We start from the raw sequence: 19,971 nt of genomic DNA on the forward strand, positions 1-19,971 counted from the left end.
CTCACTAAGCAAAAAGTGAGATACAAATACATTGGACAGGTGGAATACCACCCTAGGTACACCAAATACAGAATAGACGTACATGTACTCACACTCTTTCTCACACACACACACACACACACACACACACACACACACACACACACACACACACACATATTTTAGGAAATTTGTATTAGATTAAAATGTATTCCAATCAAATCAAAACAAATAAAATTGTATTAGTAAAAGCTAAGTAATTAGTTAATATTCCCAATATTAAGTTTATATTATTTTCTTCTTAGACAACAATATTGTTGTTACTTATATTAAATTTGTTAATTAAGTTCTAAGCCTTAGATAATATGGAAGAGCGGTGTCTTCTGTTACAAGTATTTTATACTTACTAGAAGACTCCAACCTTTACAACTGTACCCTCTTTGTTAACAAATAAACATTTTTCATTTTCAGGTAAAAAAATTGAAAAAAAAATAACCGAGTTAAAATTACTTTACCCCCTCCCAATATTTCTGATTTAAAAAAAACCTCTATCTCCCCAGTAGGGTTAGCACAGGAGCGCCGCGACAGTGTCTCGATCGCGAGATATACTACTAATCTAATTATGTAATACAGTTAGAAAACGACAGGTACCTAGTCTCTCGCGCGCGAGATACTGTCGCGACGCTCCTGTGCGAAGCCCATAGGTGTTATTGAGGTTTTTTTAAATCACGTGCTCGATATAGTGACTGGGAGGCAGACAGCAGAGGTATAACTTCCGTCAGTTCCGCCAACCAACGCTATATTATTATGGCGATGGTGGGAGTCATACTTTTATACAAAAATACAAAAGTTTCAACAAAAAATTCTATAACAGTATCGGTTTCGACCTTTTTTCAAGTTTTTTACTTACATTGGTGCTTTTACGAGATTATTATGAATGTTCTGATTTAACTATAGGTATCCACCAGAGTCCACGCACAACACACATGTACAGTCGCCATCAGATATATCGGAGCGGCCAAGGTGCTCACAAATATCTGAGCACGCCTCTATTGTCAAGGCGTTAGAGTGCTTGTTAAGATGTTATGTAGCTGTTTCTGTTATATCTTGACTCTCCTGCCGATAACTATAAAATGTTAGTATTGTGCCTATTTTATTATTGTTAATTACCACCTAAGTATTATAATTTATAAGTATTATTTATTGTCATAATTGAACAAAATAATAATGTTGTAATTTAAATTACCTATATTAATGATAATTCCAAATATTTTTAGCATTTGACCATCAGGTTTTTTTTTCTTACATATCTTATTCAGTACCTAAGATAATTTTTCAAATATTCAATTTTTACTCTGGAAACATAACCAAGTTTCTAAATGTTTGTATTTTGAGTACCTGAAAAATGTCTTGGACACCTTTAGACATACATAACATACATACATTTTTTACTTAAATTATAGTATACAGGGTAACTTAAGCGTAAACAAAAGTAATCAACGTTTTTTTTTTATTTTAATTAAGAAAAGTTGTTTTTATATTGCGTTTAAGGATATCCTGTAGCACCCCACCCCTATGTAGTACAAATAAAAAAAAACATTCCAATCATAACTTGTATCTGTCGGCGGCCGATCGTAAGATCAGGCATATCGTGAAATTCCTAGGGATATCGTGAAACGTGAAAATCTTTGACCCGTTCCCTGAGTCGACGGAGCCCCGCTACGCGGGGCTCCTATTTCTGGGCAGTTTGCCCTTCGGGCATCTAATGCAACCTAACGAACCTATCCTACCTATATATTGGTTTAATGACACTATCGTCAAAACATTACACAGGAACATTACGATCTGCCTGATCTTACGATCGGCCGCCGACATATCCAATAGAATGATAATGTACCTACCTACTGATTATTCCAGATAATTTGCCTATTATATATGTAGTGCGACATAAAATAGTAGAAATTAAATAAAATGGGACTAAAAAACTCCATTTTACTAAAGTCTATTTTTTTATTCGGTAGACTGAAATGACAGTTAATAGTATGGAATGACATTTCATGTTCATACTATTAACTGTCATTTCAGTCTACCGAATAAAAAAATAGACTTTACTTAAATTGTTGCCATGTTTAAGCATTTTACGTCAAAAGTGTGACAGTTACATAGGAAGTGGCGCACTCATTTATTTTCTACTATTTCTTGTCGGACTATACCTACCTACGTAATATTAATCATAATTAAATATTCCATACATTACTTTCCTATCAATCAAGGTGATAATGACGTACCTTACCTATTTCTGTATTTTTTTTTTTCAACATCTGGTAGCAATAATTATATTAATTATATTATTTTACGTGTTTTGTCTTCAATGTTTTTCCGAAAATATATTTTTTTATATAAAAATCGTTTAAAAAAGGTTTTTAATTTTCCTCTCTTATAAATATAAATAATACAACACAGTCTCACTAAAATTTGCATCCTCACATTCACACTCCCTTCATACATTCACACAAAAATTTGCCCCCTAGTGACTAAACAACAAACTACTTACATACATAGCTCCACTCAATATAACGCTGCTGCGACAGGGCCGAAAGGAGAAATGAAGGAGAATATATTATGTCCGTAAAGTAAGTAGGTAAATGAATGTTCATCAGAGTATTCGGAGTTAACACTAGATGTCGCCTCTATTCAATTTAAGCGAGCGCGAGTCACTTCGCACCTTTCTCTACAATCGAGAGAATAGAGGGGACAATCGATTCTCCATATGATTATGGAAAATATTTTTTCACCTCAGCAGCTCGAACAAGGGTACTTTGCTACTTAAAAACAGTGAGCAAAATGCGATTTTGCTCACTGAGTGAGACAAAATGACATTCAAGTGACCTTAATATTCAAATGTCATTTCAACATGCGGGGTCTAATACAAGTTCGAAATACTTGGATTTTATTATCTCTGTCCCTTTCACGTCGTTAGCAAAAAGAAAGAGACAAAAAAGTTCAAACGACATTCAACGGTATATTGACGGTTTATAATAGACCCCCGAAAAACGTCAGAACGCATCGTTCCAAAACACATACAAGTATTAATTCTTAATAATTAATTAATGAAAATAAAGTTTCAAATTTGATAAAAACTGATAAAACACTATATTTTACGTAATTTATTTTACGATTAAAATAATGAACTCAAAAAAATACACAGTATATCACGTAAAATAAATAATTATACTTTTAAGAATCTCTACAATAGTTTACAAATAGTAAGTATCCGCAATTCGGACCATATCTTACAATGTTTTTTTTTACAAAAAAAAAGTTGCCGATTCAAATGTCAATCAATTGATGGTCGTTGTTTTCATATATTTCCTATTTTACTGAAATTTACTACATTTTGTTTTTGTGTTTGATTGTGGTAATTAAACTTAATTGTTAGTATATCTTAAAAAACATGACTGAATAGGTAAGTGATCATGGTATAATAATATACTCCGCCTGGTACTCTCTTCCGAGATTCGCGAATGACCTAACTGTCACTTGCCTACGTCATCATGCTGTTTACAGGTTCTCAAACTTTAAAATGTGGTAGAATTTTAACCAACGGTGAAAATTATTTTAACGGCATTAATTTTAAGTTATTCATGTAGAAACATAGTAAAATAAAACAAATGTATACTGCCCTTTTCACCCCTACTCTTACAGTTCCGAATAGAACAGCCAACCATTTTCGTAACAAAACATTAATTACCAAGCTTACGACGTGAAAAGTTTGGAAAACACTGCGACTGCTGACACTGAGCGAGAAGGAAATAACAATTAACACGCGTTCGACAAGGATGACGGTCAGGGACAAAATGGCGGATTGTCAAATGTGACAGCGCTATCCTGTGTTGCCAGTAGTGTAAACAGAATTACCCGAACGTCTGAAATTTCTTTCGTGAATCGGAAGATATTGCTAACGAATAATTAAAAATGACGTGTTATTGTAAAATTTAAGATAAAATACAAATAAATGAAAATTATAAAATTATAAAGAAATATTTTAACTTATTAACCATAGATATAATGTACCCATGTAACATGTTATGTTGAAATAAAGTGGCAATGTTATTATGACGTAGGCAAGTGACACTCTGGGAAGAGAAGACCATGTTTTATTAGACCATGGTAAGTGATGAAGAAGGATTACATTTTTCGGGTTGTCTAATATGTTCTCACTGCTGAGGTGAAAAGTTTTGTGAACTACACGAGATCAAAGTTATTTACATCTCGTGCGCTTTTGAGTCCCGTGCAAGCGAAAGATTCTATAGTAGATTCACGAGCGTAGCGAGTGAATCTAATTTAGAATCTTTCGCTTGCACGGGACTCAAAATAAGCACTCGAAGAAATATCAAACTTTGATTTGATCTCTTGTTGTACAAATAACTATTACACAATTTGATGTATTTTAATCATAGCTATGCCCGACCGTTTGATTTTTTTCGATTTGACTTTTGTATGAAACCTGTTTTTCGCTCCTAACTGTTATAATAATTAAAAAATCGAAAAAAATCAAATGGTCGGTCACATGTAGCTATAAATACATAAAATTGTGTAAAAATATTTTCAATCATGTTAATATCCAGAGAGGAAAATGAGGAATACGTTTGTATGGAAGACCGGTTTCGAGGCCCTATCGTCTTAAAATTAAACTTTGATTGAGCCGGACTCAATGAGCCATCGCAGACAGCTCACTAGATGGTAGGTACAGTCACGCTCCGTGCGTGATTCTTACGCCATTTTGGGTTCTAGCAAAATTAGTCATTCCATAGCGTAGGTAAGTATGGAACAACCAATTTAGCTAGGACCGTAAATGGCGTAACAATCTCTTGTGGTGTACTAATAAATAGAATAATACTAAAATGCTTTCATTGCGCTTAAGACTTTTACAGATCTTACATGAGTTACAACAAATAGCATGACATTTTATATCATTGCCGGCCAAGTGGGAACAACTAATTCAACCGATCGATCAAACGCCGCAATCTATCGCGATTCGCGAATCGCGTATGATTATCGGTGAGGTTTGTAGTAGAGGCGTGGTAAAGGCCATTATGCAAACCATTACCTATGCCTGTGAGTGTGATATCTCTTGACGTATTGCGGTGTCCCTGTTTTCAGAGCGCCTACCGCGAACCACGTTCGACGTTTTGCCTCCCTGTCACACTTACGTACGAATTTACAAGTGCGACAGAGAGGCAACACGTCGAACGTGGTTAGCGGTAGGCCCTCAGTTAGGTACCAAGTAAGGTGAAATTTAGTTTAAGTAAGTTCTAAGGAAAATACATCTATTACTTTAATTAAGTTAAGTATCGTACTGATTATGCTGCCTTTTTGGTTTCCTCGTATTCGATATGAAAAGTAGATTGTTTAACTCGAGTGAAAGTCACCAAGCACCATTTAATCCCTTTGTTCTTTGTTAACCTTTTCGACGCCGTGTCAAACACAAAAGCTGTCACGCATGTCACGCTGACGCCACGTCACCGAAGTGTCAAAACTGAAATTGAACTTTATGCATATATATGCACGTAGGTCTATGTTGCTCTGTGGTCTGTGACCGATTAATCGGTCTTTGGCGTTGAACCTACGGTGCGGATATATGGGTCATTGGCGTCCAAAAGGTGTTATCTTATAGGTAGGTACTACTAGGTCCAGCTTAGCATATTGTAATGGAAGGGTAATTACGGAACCCCTCACTGAGCATGGCTCGACATGCTCTTGGCCGGTGTTTTCCTTTTGAGGTAGGTAGAGTTAGAGTAGTTAGACCAAGATAAGACTGCAAAGATTTTGATAGCATACGCAGTGCAAGTGTTATTTACCTATGTCCTATAGGTACGTCATATGTAATTTCATTGAAGTTTGACGTTTAAAATAACACTTGCCTTGCAGTGTGTATAAGTAATGCTATCAAAATCGTTGCAGACTTATCTGCCTCTACAGCTTAAGTGAATATTATAATATAAACTGTTAGTTAATAAGTACCTATATTATAAGTAAATATGTAGCTACACCCACTGGGTAAAATTGAATTGATTCTCACTGTATTGCTTAACATCAACATGTATACATACAATTTATGGCTTATGAATTAAAAAAATAAAAATCTTGGTCTAACTCTACGGAACCCTAAAACGTTAAGTATACGTAAGTACGTATACTTACGTATTGGGGTTACTTTGTAAATGAACACAGGTAAGTACCTGTGTTCATTTACAAAGTAACCCCAATTTACGGAACTTAACTAAAATTGTGTGGAAATATAACAATCTACCCTCCTATACCAAATAGGTATGTACCTACAATATTCGAACTTACCTACCTACTACTTAATAAGCTAACTGTACTTTATTGACATTGAAAGTTAGGTAGGCCCATTCTTTTACAATGACCAACCATTTCAAGGGCTTAAACTAAACTACAATAAAAACTCAAGTGTAGTGTAGAGTGGTCAGCTACTCTCGACAAAATCTTGACCTTTCGTATACCTACCTCGGTTTTTGTTAGATTCAAGTAGGTAGAACTCATTATTTTATTAAATACAAAGACATATTTATAATTAATTATTTATTCACAGTTATTAGGTCAAGGGTCCCTAGTTTGGTTTGGGCTACAGAAAATCATTAGGTAATACCTATCATTACATTATCTCGAGGGAAAGAGGGGGGATAAGGGATGTAGAAATGCCAAAAATAATCCTTACGAACTTAATGAATGGTCCCAGTGCCAGTGCTAATGCTAACCAATAAGTGGGTACAAGCACCTGCCTATAGCAACTTATTTATTTTGTATTAACTAAAAATATGCGCAACGTTGCCGTGTACCTAACAGTTATTCAAGTTACCTAAGTCACTCACACTTTGGTAGATTCTTAACTTAATAGTAAAAAAATTTTAGGTAAGTGATCATTTTAGATTGTGTTTGTGTCGTAAAGCGTAACTAATTGCCTACTTCTGATAACCGAAGAATATAAAAAGGGACAGAGGGGTGGAACGTGTCATTAATTTAAATATCACGATGCACTTGTTACTCGGCTCGGCTGCAGCCGCGAGCTTGCAGCTCGCTGCCGGGGCGTGCGTGTGAAGTGATCGGACGCATGTGTAAGCAGGCAGCGCAACAAACGCTCATTCGTAATTATGTTGCATTATTTGTACGCGTTTTAGGGCTGGGACGGGCCTCCCTATCGCGTCGAGTCCTACGCTCCCTTCTCGCGCGCTTATTGAATAAGCCCGCGCGTTGCGTAACGCGCGGCCAATGACGGCGCCCGTGCACATGCAAGGGGCGGAGTCGTTACGTCACTGCGCTCTTCTCTTGCGCGCAGTCGCCGTGACGTCACACCCGCTGAACCCCGCACGCTTTTCCCCGCGCATGCACCCGCTCACTAGCGCCAATGCTGCCGGCGGTTCGCGTCGGAAACTTGTGACAAAACACTCGCGCGCTTAAAGATGGCGGATGGGTCGCGCGACAAACGCGCCCACCCGCTATTAATGAAAAAAATAACTTTTTCCGCGCCAGATACAGGACATGGTGACTCAAAAAAGTGCAGTGATCAAACGTTTGAAGGTGATAAAATAAAGTTATCATTCTATACGGAACTAGAAACGTGTGAGAAAAGTGATTCGGGCGGCGTGGCCGCGGATGATTCCGCGGCGGTGGGCTCTGAGAACACTGAAAAATCATCTATAGTGCCCGAGGAGGACGGGGAGGACAGGAAGAAGCGATGTTTCGACAGATACGACAGCTCGGAGTCTTCTGACAGGTGAGTTTGTTCTGTTTTCTGTTAGGAATTCGCGTAAAAGTTTCAAAGTCGGAGATAAAGTTTGCTGTCGGCGGCATCGAAACCTGCGAGTCAATGCTCCAGTGACCGGAGGCTATTGTGCTGGTTTCGATGTCATGGTCATTGTAGTTGTAGACGAAGGTATTGGTGGGTCGTAGCGAGCGCGGTTGAACGGCCTGAGAGCGGCGCGAGGGACGCGCCGTGATAACATAACTAATCGGCGGCGATCGCGCTCGTAATGATTACATAGACAGACTTGTTACTATGTACGAGTATACACGTATTGTTACGCAAGTGCTTAGCGTAGTGGCGTGTGATGTGATGTCAGTCTGAACTCTGATGTGTTAATCTCATTGAGAGCCAGCTAGTAGGTTACTAATTTTAGGGTACCTACAATCTGTGATGCATTGCATCACTCAATATAACAATTTAAAGCTTTGTTCATAGGTTGTTGTTGATAATTTGATGACTGAAAATGTATATAGGTTACATCTTACAAATATCTCTTTGTATCTTTAAGTATGTAACTTTTCTTTAAACTTTATAGGGTAATTGTGTCAGATACCGTCCAATTATAGGAGATGTCTACTTTGAAATGCTAAAAAAAAATATTTAAGTAGTCTTACTTAAATGTGCTATATTTGTTTGTATTGCTCATATTGTCTATTTTAGGTTAATATTACGTGACCTTAAATAATATTTACGGTTTATTTTATAAAAAATATATTTTGAAAAAGTAGGGTTATTTCAGTTTCCGTCCGCCTGTGAGCTACTTTTCGTCCACGTATGAGTCAGTTTTCGTCCACTGTATGAAAAAGTACTGTAGGGTGCATTATTGCATTGAAAATCAATTATACCTATCTTTATTTTTTGTTTTTATGTTATATAGATAATTCTTAGTTAGTTACTAGCTTCTGCCCGTGACTTCGACCGCGTAGAATGGTTATTTTCGTGATAAATATTTATATATATTTCCTTCCTCAGGACTCAGACCGACAAACAGTGTTACATTCGCATTTATAATATATAATATCAATATAATAAGGAATCATTTATTTTTAAGCTATGTACGTTACTAGTACCGACTTAGTTTTGTTTTGCATATGCGACAAAAAAATCGCAGCGATTTTAAAATTGTGATTTGTCACATTTTTCCGCGACTGCTCGCGACGCCATTGTCACAAAGTGAATTGCAGCATACGGAGTTGTATGGCCCCGCGCGCACTGCGATAATAAAATCGCACCCCGGACCTCAGTCGGCATTTCGCTCTCCAAGAGTCAACATATCGGAACCTGCTTCTCCAATGGAGTCACAAGATGAGACGCTAGATGTTGACCGTTTAATTATAGAAATAGAAGGAGATCACCTTTGTGGTATAAATACTCAGTCATACAGCGATTGCATATTGTTTCACGCCTGGCGACTGGTACGAAATCCATGTCGAGAATGAACAAATCGTCGACTTTTCATCGCAGTGCGCGCAGTGAATTTTCTGCGATAAATTACAGCGCGATTCTAAAATCGTCTCGCAAAAATTAAAATCGTGGTGCGCGCTTGGCCTTACAGACGCCCGGACCGTGACTTTGCGGTCCGGCGCACGTTCGATCGTGTGTAAGGTGATCCGCCGTATGTACGTCCATTAAAGCCGTGTAACAGACAACCGCACCCATGAGTGAGAGCGAGAAAGAGATGGCTTTTAAGGACGCAGTTTTATAAAGCCCCACATTCACACTCCTACCGTGTAGGCCGCCTCGTAGTCCGCCTCGTTGGGTAGGATTGTGTATGGGGGTTGTGGACTACGAGCCGTCCTACAAACGGCTAAACGGTAGGACGGCTCGTAGTCTACAACCCCCATACACAATCCTACCCAACGAGGCGGACTACGAGGCGGCCTACAAGGTAGGAGTGTGAATGCGGGGCTTAAGTGAGAGCGAAAAACAGATACTTATTAAACCAGCATCCACACGGCCTGGTACAGCTATCAGTTCATGCTGTAGGATATAGAGCGAGATAGGGAGACAATTATATGTCTCATTCTTGCAGGACTATTTTGTAACATCGTGTAAATACTGCTTAATAATCATAGACATTTCAATTATTTTAAAGCCCGCTCCACACTCGTGCGCGAGATATTAAGGAGGGAAAATCGTAAGATTTGACATTTTTTATATTAAGATTCGAGTAATGCTTGATGCTTAAATAATTAATTGCCTATTTTAACTTATTTCCTCGCATATTTGGGGCAAACCACTATGCTCCGGTGGGAATAGCAATTCGTGGAATCGTCTCATTGTCGGACTCAGTTCAATTCTTTCATTTCGTCGAACAAAATCGAAACTCATCCACGAATTGCTATTTTCGCCCTCAGTAATCATGTAATAATAAATCTCGTCTACACCACTCATAGTACATGGACGAAAACTGAAACAATATTTAAAGCTATTTTTAGTTTTCGACCACGTATTTTAAACATGATTTTAATCAAGCAACACTGACAAAATCGTGGACGAAAACTAAAATGTATAATCTTATAAGCAAGAAACATCATTTTAAGAGAAAATATATAGTAGTTTATAAGTCTTTTGAAGTAAAACGATCATAACAAATACTCACCTAGCTGTTCCAGTTACCGTCCGTGTGGTCGGAAACTAAATATTTTTCAAAATTAGTATGTCAGTACTCGTCCACTAAATTTATCAAAGATTATTATGAAAAAACTATAAAAAACACTTAAAATTGCGTTTACTATACTTTTAAGTTGCAGTATGTGCCAATAACGTAACTTAAACTAGTTAAATTAATTAATAAACTTACCGTGAACATTTGCCGCCAACACTTTTTTTTTCTTGCAAAATGACGTTTTCAAGCTCTGGATGCAAGGCCGCCACTTACATAATTTTTTTTAAAGCCGCTATTTGTCAAATAACACTTTTATTTTGGTAAAAATATTGCTTAGACATTATGGATTGCAACAAATCCAAACATGTGTGAGAAGGCTTGTTTATATTCAAATTTTCCGCAATTCTTTGTAGCAACTCCGCCAAGTGGACGGAAACAGGCACTGGACGGCAAACAGACACAATTACCCTATATAGCTTTTACCTACCCACACAAGTTATTCTAGGACTTACTTCCATATTTTTATACAAGAAATTCATCATAACAGTAACTTTCACATAAACATTAAGATTATGAATAACGCCAAGAAGCTAATTTTAAGATGCGGTGAGGTGCCTCATCATTTCAAGTGGTACCTAATGTGAGATAACTGTCTAAGTATCTACCTTATTATTAGTATTAGTATTCTTGATTTTCTAGAACTAGTATTCTTTTAACCTGTTCAAAATTACTAGTAATATAAATTTTTATCATAGTTCATAGTAGAGTTCATATTAAGATTGTCCAATGAACATTTCAGCTTGGACTGGTTTAGTTAGCTCAAAAGTAAATATATTTTGCTCTTAATTTTGCATCTACTATTTTGGAATAACTAATAAACATTGGCAATGTTGGTCAATATTTTGATTCTCACATAGCAGCAATGGTCCCTGATTGGACAGAAAACATCTGTTTTCCTGTGTTATCCCCACTAACCTATTTGTAACACAGTCATCTGCATTTTACTTTTGCTATATTGTGTAGAAACACATATGAATTTTTGCATGATGTGATATGGTATACATGATAATGTACCTACCTATTTCAGATTTTATGAAGCCTACAATTAGTTTACATTTACAAATAAATATGTATGTGATACTTTAACCTGACATCTCTCTGTAGGTAAATGTTATTTAATTTAATACTGATTATAGGTATATACCTAGCTATGATATGTAATGAGCAAAGTAATTCACAGATGTGTTTGAAATATGCAACCCCGAATTGATGTAGTTATAGACATAGGATTCCTTTCATCCTAACAATGGCTGAGACTAAAGGCTGATTATGTGAATTTTTATGCGGGTGAAATAAAATTGTAGAAATTATTGTGATTTACTTATTCATACTTTTCTCATTTTGATAATGATTTGATCATTTTGATCAGGGTTCTTTTGTTAAGCGACAATTTCCACCTGAGAACATTCCCGGGTTAGTAATGACAGTATGTAATGTCAATATATTATCACATGTTGGACCAGCAATGTACGGCGCATTGTCATTGTTACATGACAATTGTTACAGTTGTGAGGCTTGGTAGTCACTATCTTTAATTACCTACCTACTGTGAAGTCATCATCATTATATTATCAAAGCTTATTTACCCAAACTTATCATAATATTTTCGTGATTGTATTTGAACTTGACTCCTTACTGAAGTCTAGGTCTAGGTTGAAGTGTCAAATATTGTCATTTGATAAAAATGTAATCTTTGTATTTATGCTCCAGATGATATGCACAAATATTTTTTTAAATATTTTGATAAGAAAGAAACATTCATATGGGTTCTGATTTGAATTATTTATGTAAAATAAATATCTAGTATGTATATATAAACTTATAGTGTTCATATTGCAATTTATTACCTTGAAACGAAAATACATATTGTATTAAAACGAAAGATGACGGCTGTCACCGTACCCAAGCTACTTGAAAAATACTATTATAGTACATAGTCAGGATAAAATACCTATTTCATTCTATAAATCGATAAGAACGATATCACTATTCAAACACCTGTTTAAAATGATATCAGGTGTGACAGACTATGCGTAGTGTTAAGTGCGTCACACACTGACTACCTAAAAGTATGATTCGAATTTGTTTTTGTTTTTGAAGAGATCAGGGGAGAAGGGTCTCTTCTCTCTGTATTACATAGAAAAAGTATGGTCTCTCCCCTGGTCTCTTCTAATATTATAAAAAAATAAAAAAAATACTGGGTGCCTTGTAAATATGCATAAAAGAGTTGTTTCAATCAAAATATTGTATAATTAGATCAAAATTTTAACATATATGTTGTGCCAGTTTTTATAAGCCTCTTTATTATTACCTCTTAACTTAGAACAACCCAAATTAGAAACATTTTGATAAACTGCCTTTGCCTCATCAGGTATGGGCAGCGTACCCTAGCTGCCCTACGTTAGGATATTAAAATTAGTGTTTGTAGACTTTGTAGTATTTTATTAATTTTATGATACACTCCTCAAGAATCACTATTGATAGGTGAAAACCGCATGAAAATCCGTTCAGTAGTTTTTGAGTTTATCGCGAACAAACATACAGACGCGGCTGGGGGCTATGTTTTATGAGGTGTAGATTCTATTTTCCGTTTCCGAAGTACATAATACAGACAAGTGTGTGACATGCTTAACGGTTGGCTAGAAAAGGACGGCCAGCGCCACACCTAAACTAGACAACGACAGATAGTGTTATCGAGCTTTAATGGGTGACCCACATATGGCCACTTGACTGGCTTTATCACGACATGACAATTCGCCGCGGCACCGCGTCCCTATTTGCGGCTAGTTTCGAGCTACACTGTATATTCAGAAAGCGGGCCATTAATATATATTTACGATACAAGTGCGGAAAGTAGAAAATGCGAAACGAGTGGCGATAAATTAAAACATGACCGAAGGGAGTGTTTTAAATCGACACGAGTTGCGAATTATCTTTTCGCACGTGTATCGTACAACGTTTTACAGTAAATATGCCCCTTTAAATATTTTACATACCAACGAAAAGTGCTTATTTACGCACTAGTGCGGAAAAGTAGCCCCATATGTACTGTAAAATAAATTTTCATTTTTGGTACAAGCTTTTATAGTTCACGTACTTTTTTTTCCACAGACAACTAATACTCATTGAGACAATTCTAAAAACCCCAAACACAATTGTTGCGTTGTTTTATTACTTACAGAGTTTCTATGGCAAATTGGCCACCTCCTGTCTCCATCATCAGATCAACTCGATGATACCATAATATTGCATTGTCAATTTGTCACCGGACTTACATGTGTATGCAAATTTTTAGCTTCATTGGAAGTCGGGAAGTGGGTCAAATATAACTTGCAAGATTTGACCCGTACAAACATAGTTAACTACATACATATATACTTACATAGGTACATTGCAAGTTAAATAAAAGCTTGTAAAATTGCAAAATTTGCGCTACTAAGTGACATTTGTTTTAGTAGTCGCCTAGATGGATCTAAAGTCTATTTTTTTATTCGGTAGACTAAAATGACATTTCATAGTATGAGATGACACATGATGTTCATAGTATGAAATGTCATTTCAGTCTACGGAATAAAAAAATAGACTTTACCTGCAGCAGACTAGTCCGCCATTTTAAAGTTCGCCCTGAACCCTATAGTAGTAAATGTTGTTCAGTACCCATAACCTACATAGGTAAACAACACCACACCTTCAATACACAATCATTTGATCAGATGTAAACAAATATCCAAGCCTGTTAGGTATTTTATTAGATAATTTATGTAGGTATATAGATAGATATATGTAGAATAGAATAGTTTTTTATTCGTAAACACACAGACAAAGACATACATAGAAATAATATAGTGAAAAAGAAAGTGTCACGAAATGGCCCCATCTCGGCATGTTGCTGGCGACTTCCAGCGCTGATCTTCCGATGAAACCATCAAGTGAGAAATAATCACGGAAGGTAACAGACAAAATAAAAGAAACATAAAGGAAAGAAACATAAAATAAGCCGAAAAATAAAACTACACACAGTTTACACACATGTACTACTTTTGATGCTGACTGTACTATATAATTGTCAATGATCTAAATGTCAGCTATGTGACCTATATTGCGTAAAATTCGGTCACCAGTTTGTCCTAACGGCTATTTTTGGTGAAGCTAATAGATAGGAATTTGTCAGTCAGTCAGTATCAATTAAAATGGATCAGACTTCTGCCTTTGTCATAAATATTTATAATATTGACTTCATATACATGTACAGTCAGCAGTAATAGTTTCTAAGCAGGCGAGGTGTTCAAAATTACCTTAACTAGCTCTTTTTCTCTTAACAATGAAATCGCGTCTAGATCATTTTGAACACGTCGCCCGCTTAGCAACTATTGCTGCTGACTGTACAGTCGCCATCAAATATTTCGGTGCGGCCGATGTGCTTAAAAATATCGCACACATATTATCATTTTAAGCAAGCTTAATAATTGTAAAAATAATCAAAATTCTAAAAGTTCTTCAGAAAGGGCACGTCGTCTACTATTGATTGTGTAATGGTATACTTTAAAGCAGTGGTTCCTTTTTAGTCCGGTCACCCCTATGACTAACTAGGGAACCTGATTTTACCCCTCCTCCCAATGGTAATAAAAAATAAAACGTGTACGTTTGTTGTATTGTTATATTAGATTAGCTTATTACCCCCGTAAAATACCAGTTTTACCCCCAGGTTAGGAACCACTGCTTTAAAGTATTATTAATTAGTATCAGCTAAGTAAGAACACTTACAAACTTTACTTTAAGCACATAACACATATCAGTTCCTTGACACATTTATCAGAGGTCAATCAACCTAAATACGTAGTATCCACATTATGCTGTGCATTGAGATATGTAACCACCTATGTGTATATGTTTAGTTACTCCATATATTTAAATTTACACAAGAGGAAATGAATTAAATAATGTAACGATACGAAAATTTCGATCGATTTTTTTTAGACATAAGCATGCGTTTATTTGATAACCGCACGAGACAATTTTGTACACCTGCATAGTGGGTAAAACATAGAGATCAAATGTATAAATTAATGTGTCTACCATCTTTCATGTTACCTATGTTTAACAAATTAAATGAAACTGAAACTGATAGAACGATAAGTAGGTAGGTACCTATTTGAACTTTGTTGACATTTCTTATCTTGTTTAACTAAAATACCTAGCTTATATCGAGGTTATAGAAATATTGAATATAACTGGAATTAATCAGTCAATTGTATTCGGTTTAATGTATTGTGTATACCTTTCTCCTCTGGGCATGTCTTTTTATGACCTGTGTAAAGAAAATACCCTTTTCACCTCAGCAGCTCGAACAAGGGTACTTTGATTCTTAAAAACAGTGAGCAAAATGCGATTTTGCTCACTGAGTGAGACAAAATCACATTCAAGTGACCTTTATAGTCAAATGTCATTTCAACATGCGGGGTCTAATAAAAGTTCGAAATACTTGGGTTCTATTATCTCTGTCCCTTTCACACTGTTAGCAAAAAGAAATAGACAAAAAAAAGTTAAAACAACATTCAACAGTATATTCACGGTTTATAATAGACCCCCGAAAAACTTCAGACCGCATCGTTCCAAACCACGTACGAGTATGAATTCTTAATAAATTTAATAATTAATAAATAAAAATAAAGTTTAAGATTTGATAAAAACTGATAAAATACTATATTTTAGGTATTTTATTGTACAATTAAAATAACGAACTCAAAAAATACACAGATCATCACGCAAAATTAATTATTTTACTTTTAAGAATTTCTACCATAGTTGACAAATAGTACGTATCCGCAATTCGGACCGTTTCTTACAAAGATTTTTTTTTTTAAATTGTCGATTGAAGTGTCAGTTAATGTTTGTTATTTCTATATTATTTTAATGGAATTTATTATTACGTTTTGTTTTTGTGTTCCATTGCGGTAATTAAACTTAATTGTTTGTATATCTTAAGAAAACATGAGTGCAGGTATTAAGTTATGAACAAGGATAACATTTTTCAAGTTGTCTAATAGGTATGTTCTCACTGCGCTGAGGTGAAAAATGTTGTGTACTACACGAGATCAAAGTTATTTACATCTCGTGCGCTTTTGAGTCCCTTACTACGCTCAAGATTCTAAATTAGATTCACTCGCTACGCTCGTGAATCTATTATAGAATCTTTCGCTTGCACGGGACTCAAAATAAGCACTCGAAGAAATATCAAACTTTGATCACTTGTTGTACAAATAACTATTTTTAACAAAGTCGCCGGAGAGATTTATCGGTCAGCCTTCTAAATATTTAAATATGTCTCTTAGCGCCACTTGCACCATCCCACTAACCCGGGGTTAAGCGGTTAAACCGTTAACACAGTGTCCGGTTGTACTGGTGACTATGGTTACTCGAGGTTTAACTGGTTAACCCCGGGTTAGTGGAATGGTTCAAGTCGGCCTTACAGATATTACAGGTTTGTTGACAAAAAATATTCCTGACATCACTAAGGAAAAAGACTCAACGAGATTTTGGCGAATAAGCACATGTGCAGACTGCAGACTTAAAAAAATATATGTATTACTATATCATTTATTTTCGTCTGCCGCGCGTGACTTTTTCGTCTGTCTTTCTCACATTGTAAGTAACATATAGGAAGAGATGAATAACATTTGTCGCGAGTGTGTGCCTCCACTTCCACAGAAAATAAATAGGTACTTGTAATTTTTCCGCGCCGCAAACCATAGGTTTGGAAAAACACAAACGGTTTCGTGCATAAAGCAACTAAATCCACACTAGTTAGTACAGAATTATATAAAGTGCAATTTGAACTAGCGCGAAACTTTTAACAGCCAGGCAGCACGAAACGACGTCAGGGCGTTCACGCGAGCCTAAGCCACAAAGGGTGAACAGTAAAATGAAAAAAAAAAAAAGTTAGAGGAGTTCTAACCGGGCGAGTCGAGGGACAGCGAACGGGTTCCCGGGCGCGCGGAGGTATGTAACCGGCTCACGCTCACATTTGCTGTCTTCCATATTCCAATTCCATATTGCTGTCTAGTTTTCGTGTGATTTCAGCATTTTCAACAAACTTTCCTCATTCTAAAAAGTTGAGCTTGAACGCTTCTAACTTCGCAATTTAAAACTACTTTAAACAAACTTTAAAGCTGTTGATGTCAGGTGTCATAAAATATTGGAAGTAGCCAACTTTTTAAATTTTATATGAATGAGCTGATGCATGTGACGTCATATTGACAAAGTGATATTCGAGTTTAATGATGGATATTTTTTTCTCCAGTATTCAGCGGACAGGCTGATGGTCGCTACTAGCACAGGCCCTAGTCCCACAGTAAGCTCAATAACAATTGTTTTGTGACACTTTTTTGCACATTGGCTAAGGCCCACTTGCACCATTCCACTAACCGGGGGTTAACCGGTTAAACCTGGAGTTATCTTGGTTACCAGTACAATTTGACGCTAGGTTAACGGTCTAACCGCTTAACCCCGGGTTAGTGGGATGGTGCAAGAGGGTCTAAGCTAAACTACAACGACCCTAACCTACAAACCGCTCGGTATAGCTTACCACAGCGCGGCCCGCGACCGGTCGCCCCGCTCCCGCGCCGCGGCCCCCTGTCATTAGAAGCGCGGGCGCATTGGCCCGCGCCTAGGGTTGCCATGTGTCAGGATTTATCCTGACATGTCAAGATTTAAACATGACTGCAGTTGGTACACATGTTTACAACTATACTATAGGTACTCTATGGAAAACAAATATAAATATTGGTGTATTTAAAAGTAGCAAAATACAAAGTTGGAATTATTAAAGTGCCCAAATGTTACTTGTTCTTCCTACAATTCGGACATCTTACAAAAAAAAAATGCCTTAACTGTATCACATTTGCATTAGATATCAGAGGGCGTGCCGCGAAAACCGAAATTCGCAAATTGCGGGGATTTTTTCTTTTACTCCAATGAAGGCGTAGAGCGTTAGAGTGACAGAGAAAGATGCCCGTAATTTGCGAACTTCGATTTTCGCGGTTACAGCTTATAGCCCAGTAGCGGAAGTCAGGCTTTGTCGTTTAATATCATGTTCATGGATTTTTCATGTGTACAATCGGCAACCCTACCTACTGCACATGCGTCGGCACACTCAATATAAGGACCATGTGATTTTGTTCACTAAATCGCATGAATATTTATGTTTAATATAGTGTTATTGCACAAGACATGTTGAACCCTTCGAGTCTTCTTCACCAGTCAACTATTGGGATGAAAAAAAGTTTATACTTGGATAAAAATCTGAATACCCCATGTATGCAATACTATTAGTCTTATACCTTTAAACGAGCAATTCTTGTTTATTTATATATATATATATATATATATATATATATATATATATTTCGGGGATCTCGGAAACGGCCCTAACGATTTCGATGAAATTTGGTATAGGGGGGTTTTCGGGGGCGAAAAATCGATCTATGTCTTATCTGTGGGAAAACGCTCATTTTTGAGTTTTTATATGTTTTCCTAACAAAGCTCGGTCTCCCAGATATTATAATCTATACAGCTATAATTATATGTATATATAAGTTGTAATTTATTTGTATGTATATAAGCGGTGGTGGCCGAGTGGATATGACGCCCGACTTTCAATCCGGAGGTCGCGGGTTCAAATCCTGGCTCGTACCAATGAGTTTTTCGGAACTTAAGTACGAAATATCATTTGATATTTACCACTAGCTTTTCGGTGAAGGAAAACATCGTGAGGAAACCTGCATACATCTGCGAAGAAATTCAAAGGTGTATGTGAAGTCCCCAATCCGCATTGGGCTAGCGTGGGGACTATAGCCCGAGCCCTCTCGCGCATGAGAGGAGGCCTGTGCCCAGCAGTGGGACGTATATAGGCTTAAATTATTATATTTTTTAATTATTAATTTATTTGTAAGCTGTACATTACATACATAACATCAAACGTTCTGGCTAATATTGTTGTAATAAGATTGCATGGTGTGCATTATTGATTGTGAACGTTATAGTAAATTAATTTTCACCACCCTAGCTCGTAAAGGTTCGCTTTATTCTTCAAAAACTGATTAGAAGTTTGCATTTTATCCACAAGAGTGGCTAAGTAATTGGGTGCAAATTTTGAGGTGTTTCCTCATGTTGGCTTAAACTTAACTTAAAATTTTATATGATAGATAACTTATACAGTGCCAACCACTTAAATAGCCTCACCTATATATTGTGAGTATTATAATTATACGTGATTATTTTTATCAATATATCTTAAATTTGAATTGTACGCCCTGACGTTTATCGAACGACACATTAACAAGTCCGAATTTGTCTGCGCGCGAAACGTTGTGGACGCAAGAGCTAATACGGGCCGTCCACATGAATAGCCTCAGTGTAACATAATCGTCCAAACCGTGCATTTAAGTTTCGCTTTCAAATTTATTTTATTATGATTAGATAATACAGATGGCATTCT

The 19,971-nt window shown here is 36.5% G+C and overlaps 1 protein-coding gene across 1 annotated transcript in view; it reads left to right on the top strand.

Moving 5' to 3' along the window:
• Positions 1-7,438: 7,438 nt before the first annotated feature.
• The window catches only part of LOC134662749 (zinc finger protein jing), a 188,239-nt gene continuing 175,706 nt past the window's right edge, over positions 7,439-19,971 (top strand). The window contains exon 1 of the mRNA XM_063519032.1: positions 7,439-7,777. Within this exon, the coding sequence (XP_063375102.1) occupies positions 7,464-7,777 (314 nt within the window). The 5' untranslated portion in view covers positions 7,439-7,463. The remainder of the gene's footprint in view (positions 7,778-19,971) is intronic.

The sequence above is a fragment of the Cydia amplana genome, chromosome 3, assembly GCF_948474715.1.
Source record: "Cydia amplana chromosome 3, ilCydAmpl1.1, whole genome shotgun sequence".
In the NCBI taxonomy this organism is placed as follows: domain Eukaryota; kingdom Metazoa; phylum Arthropoda; class Insecta; order Lepidoptera; family Tortricidae; genus Cydia; species Cydia amplana.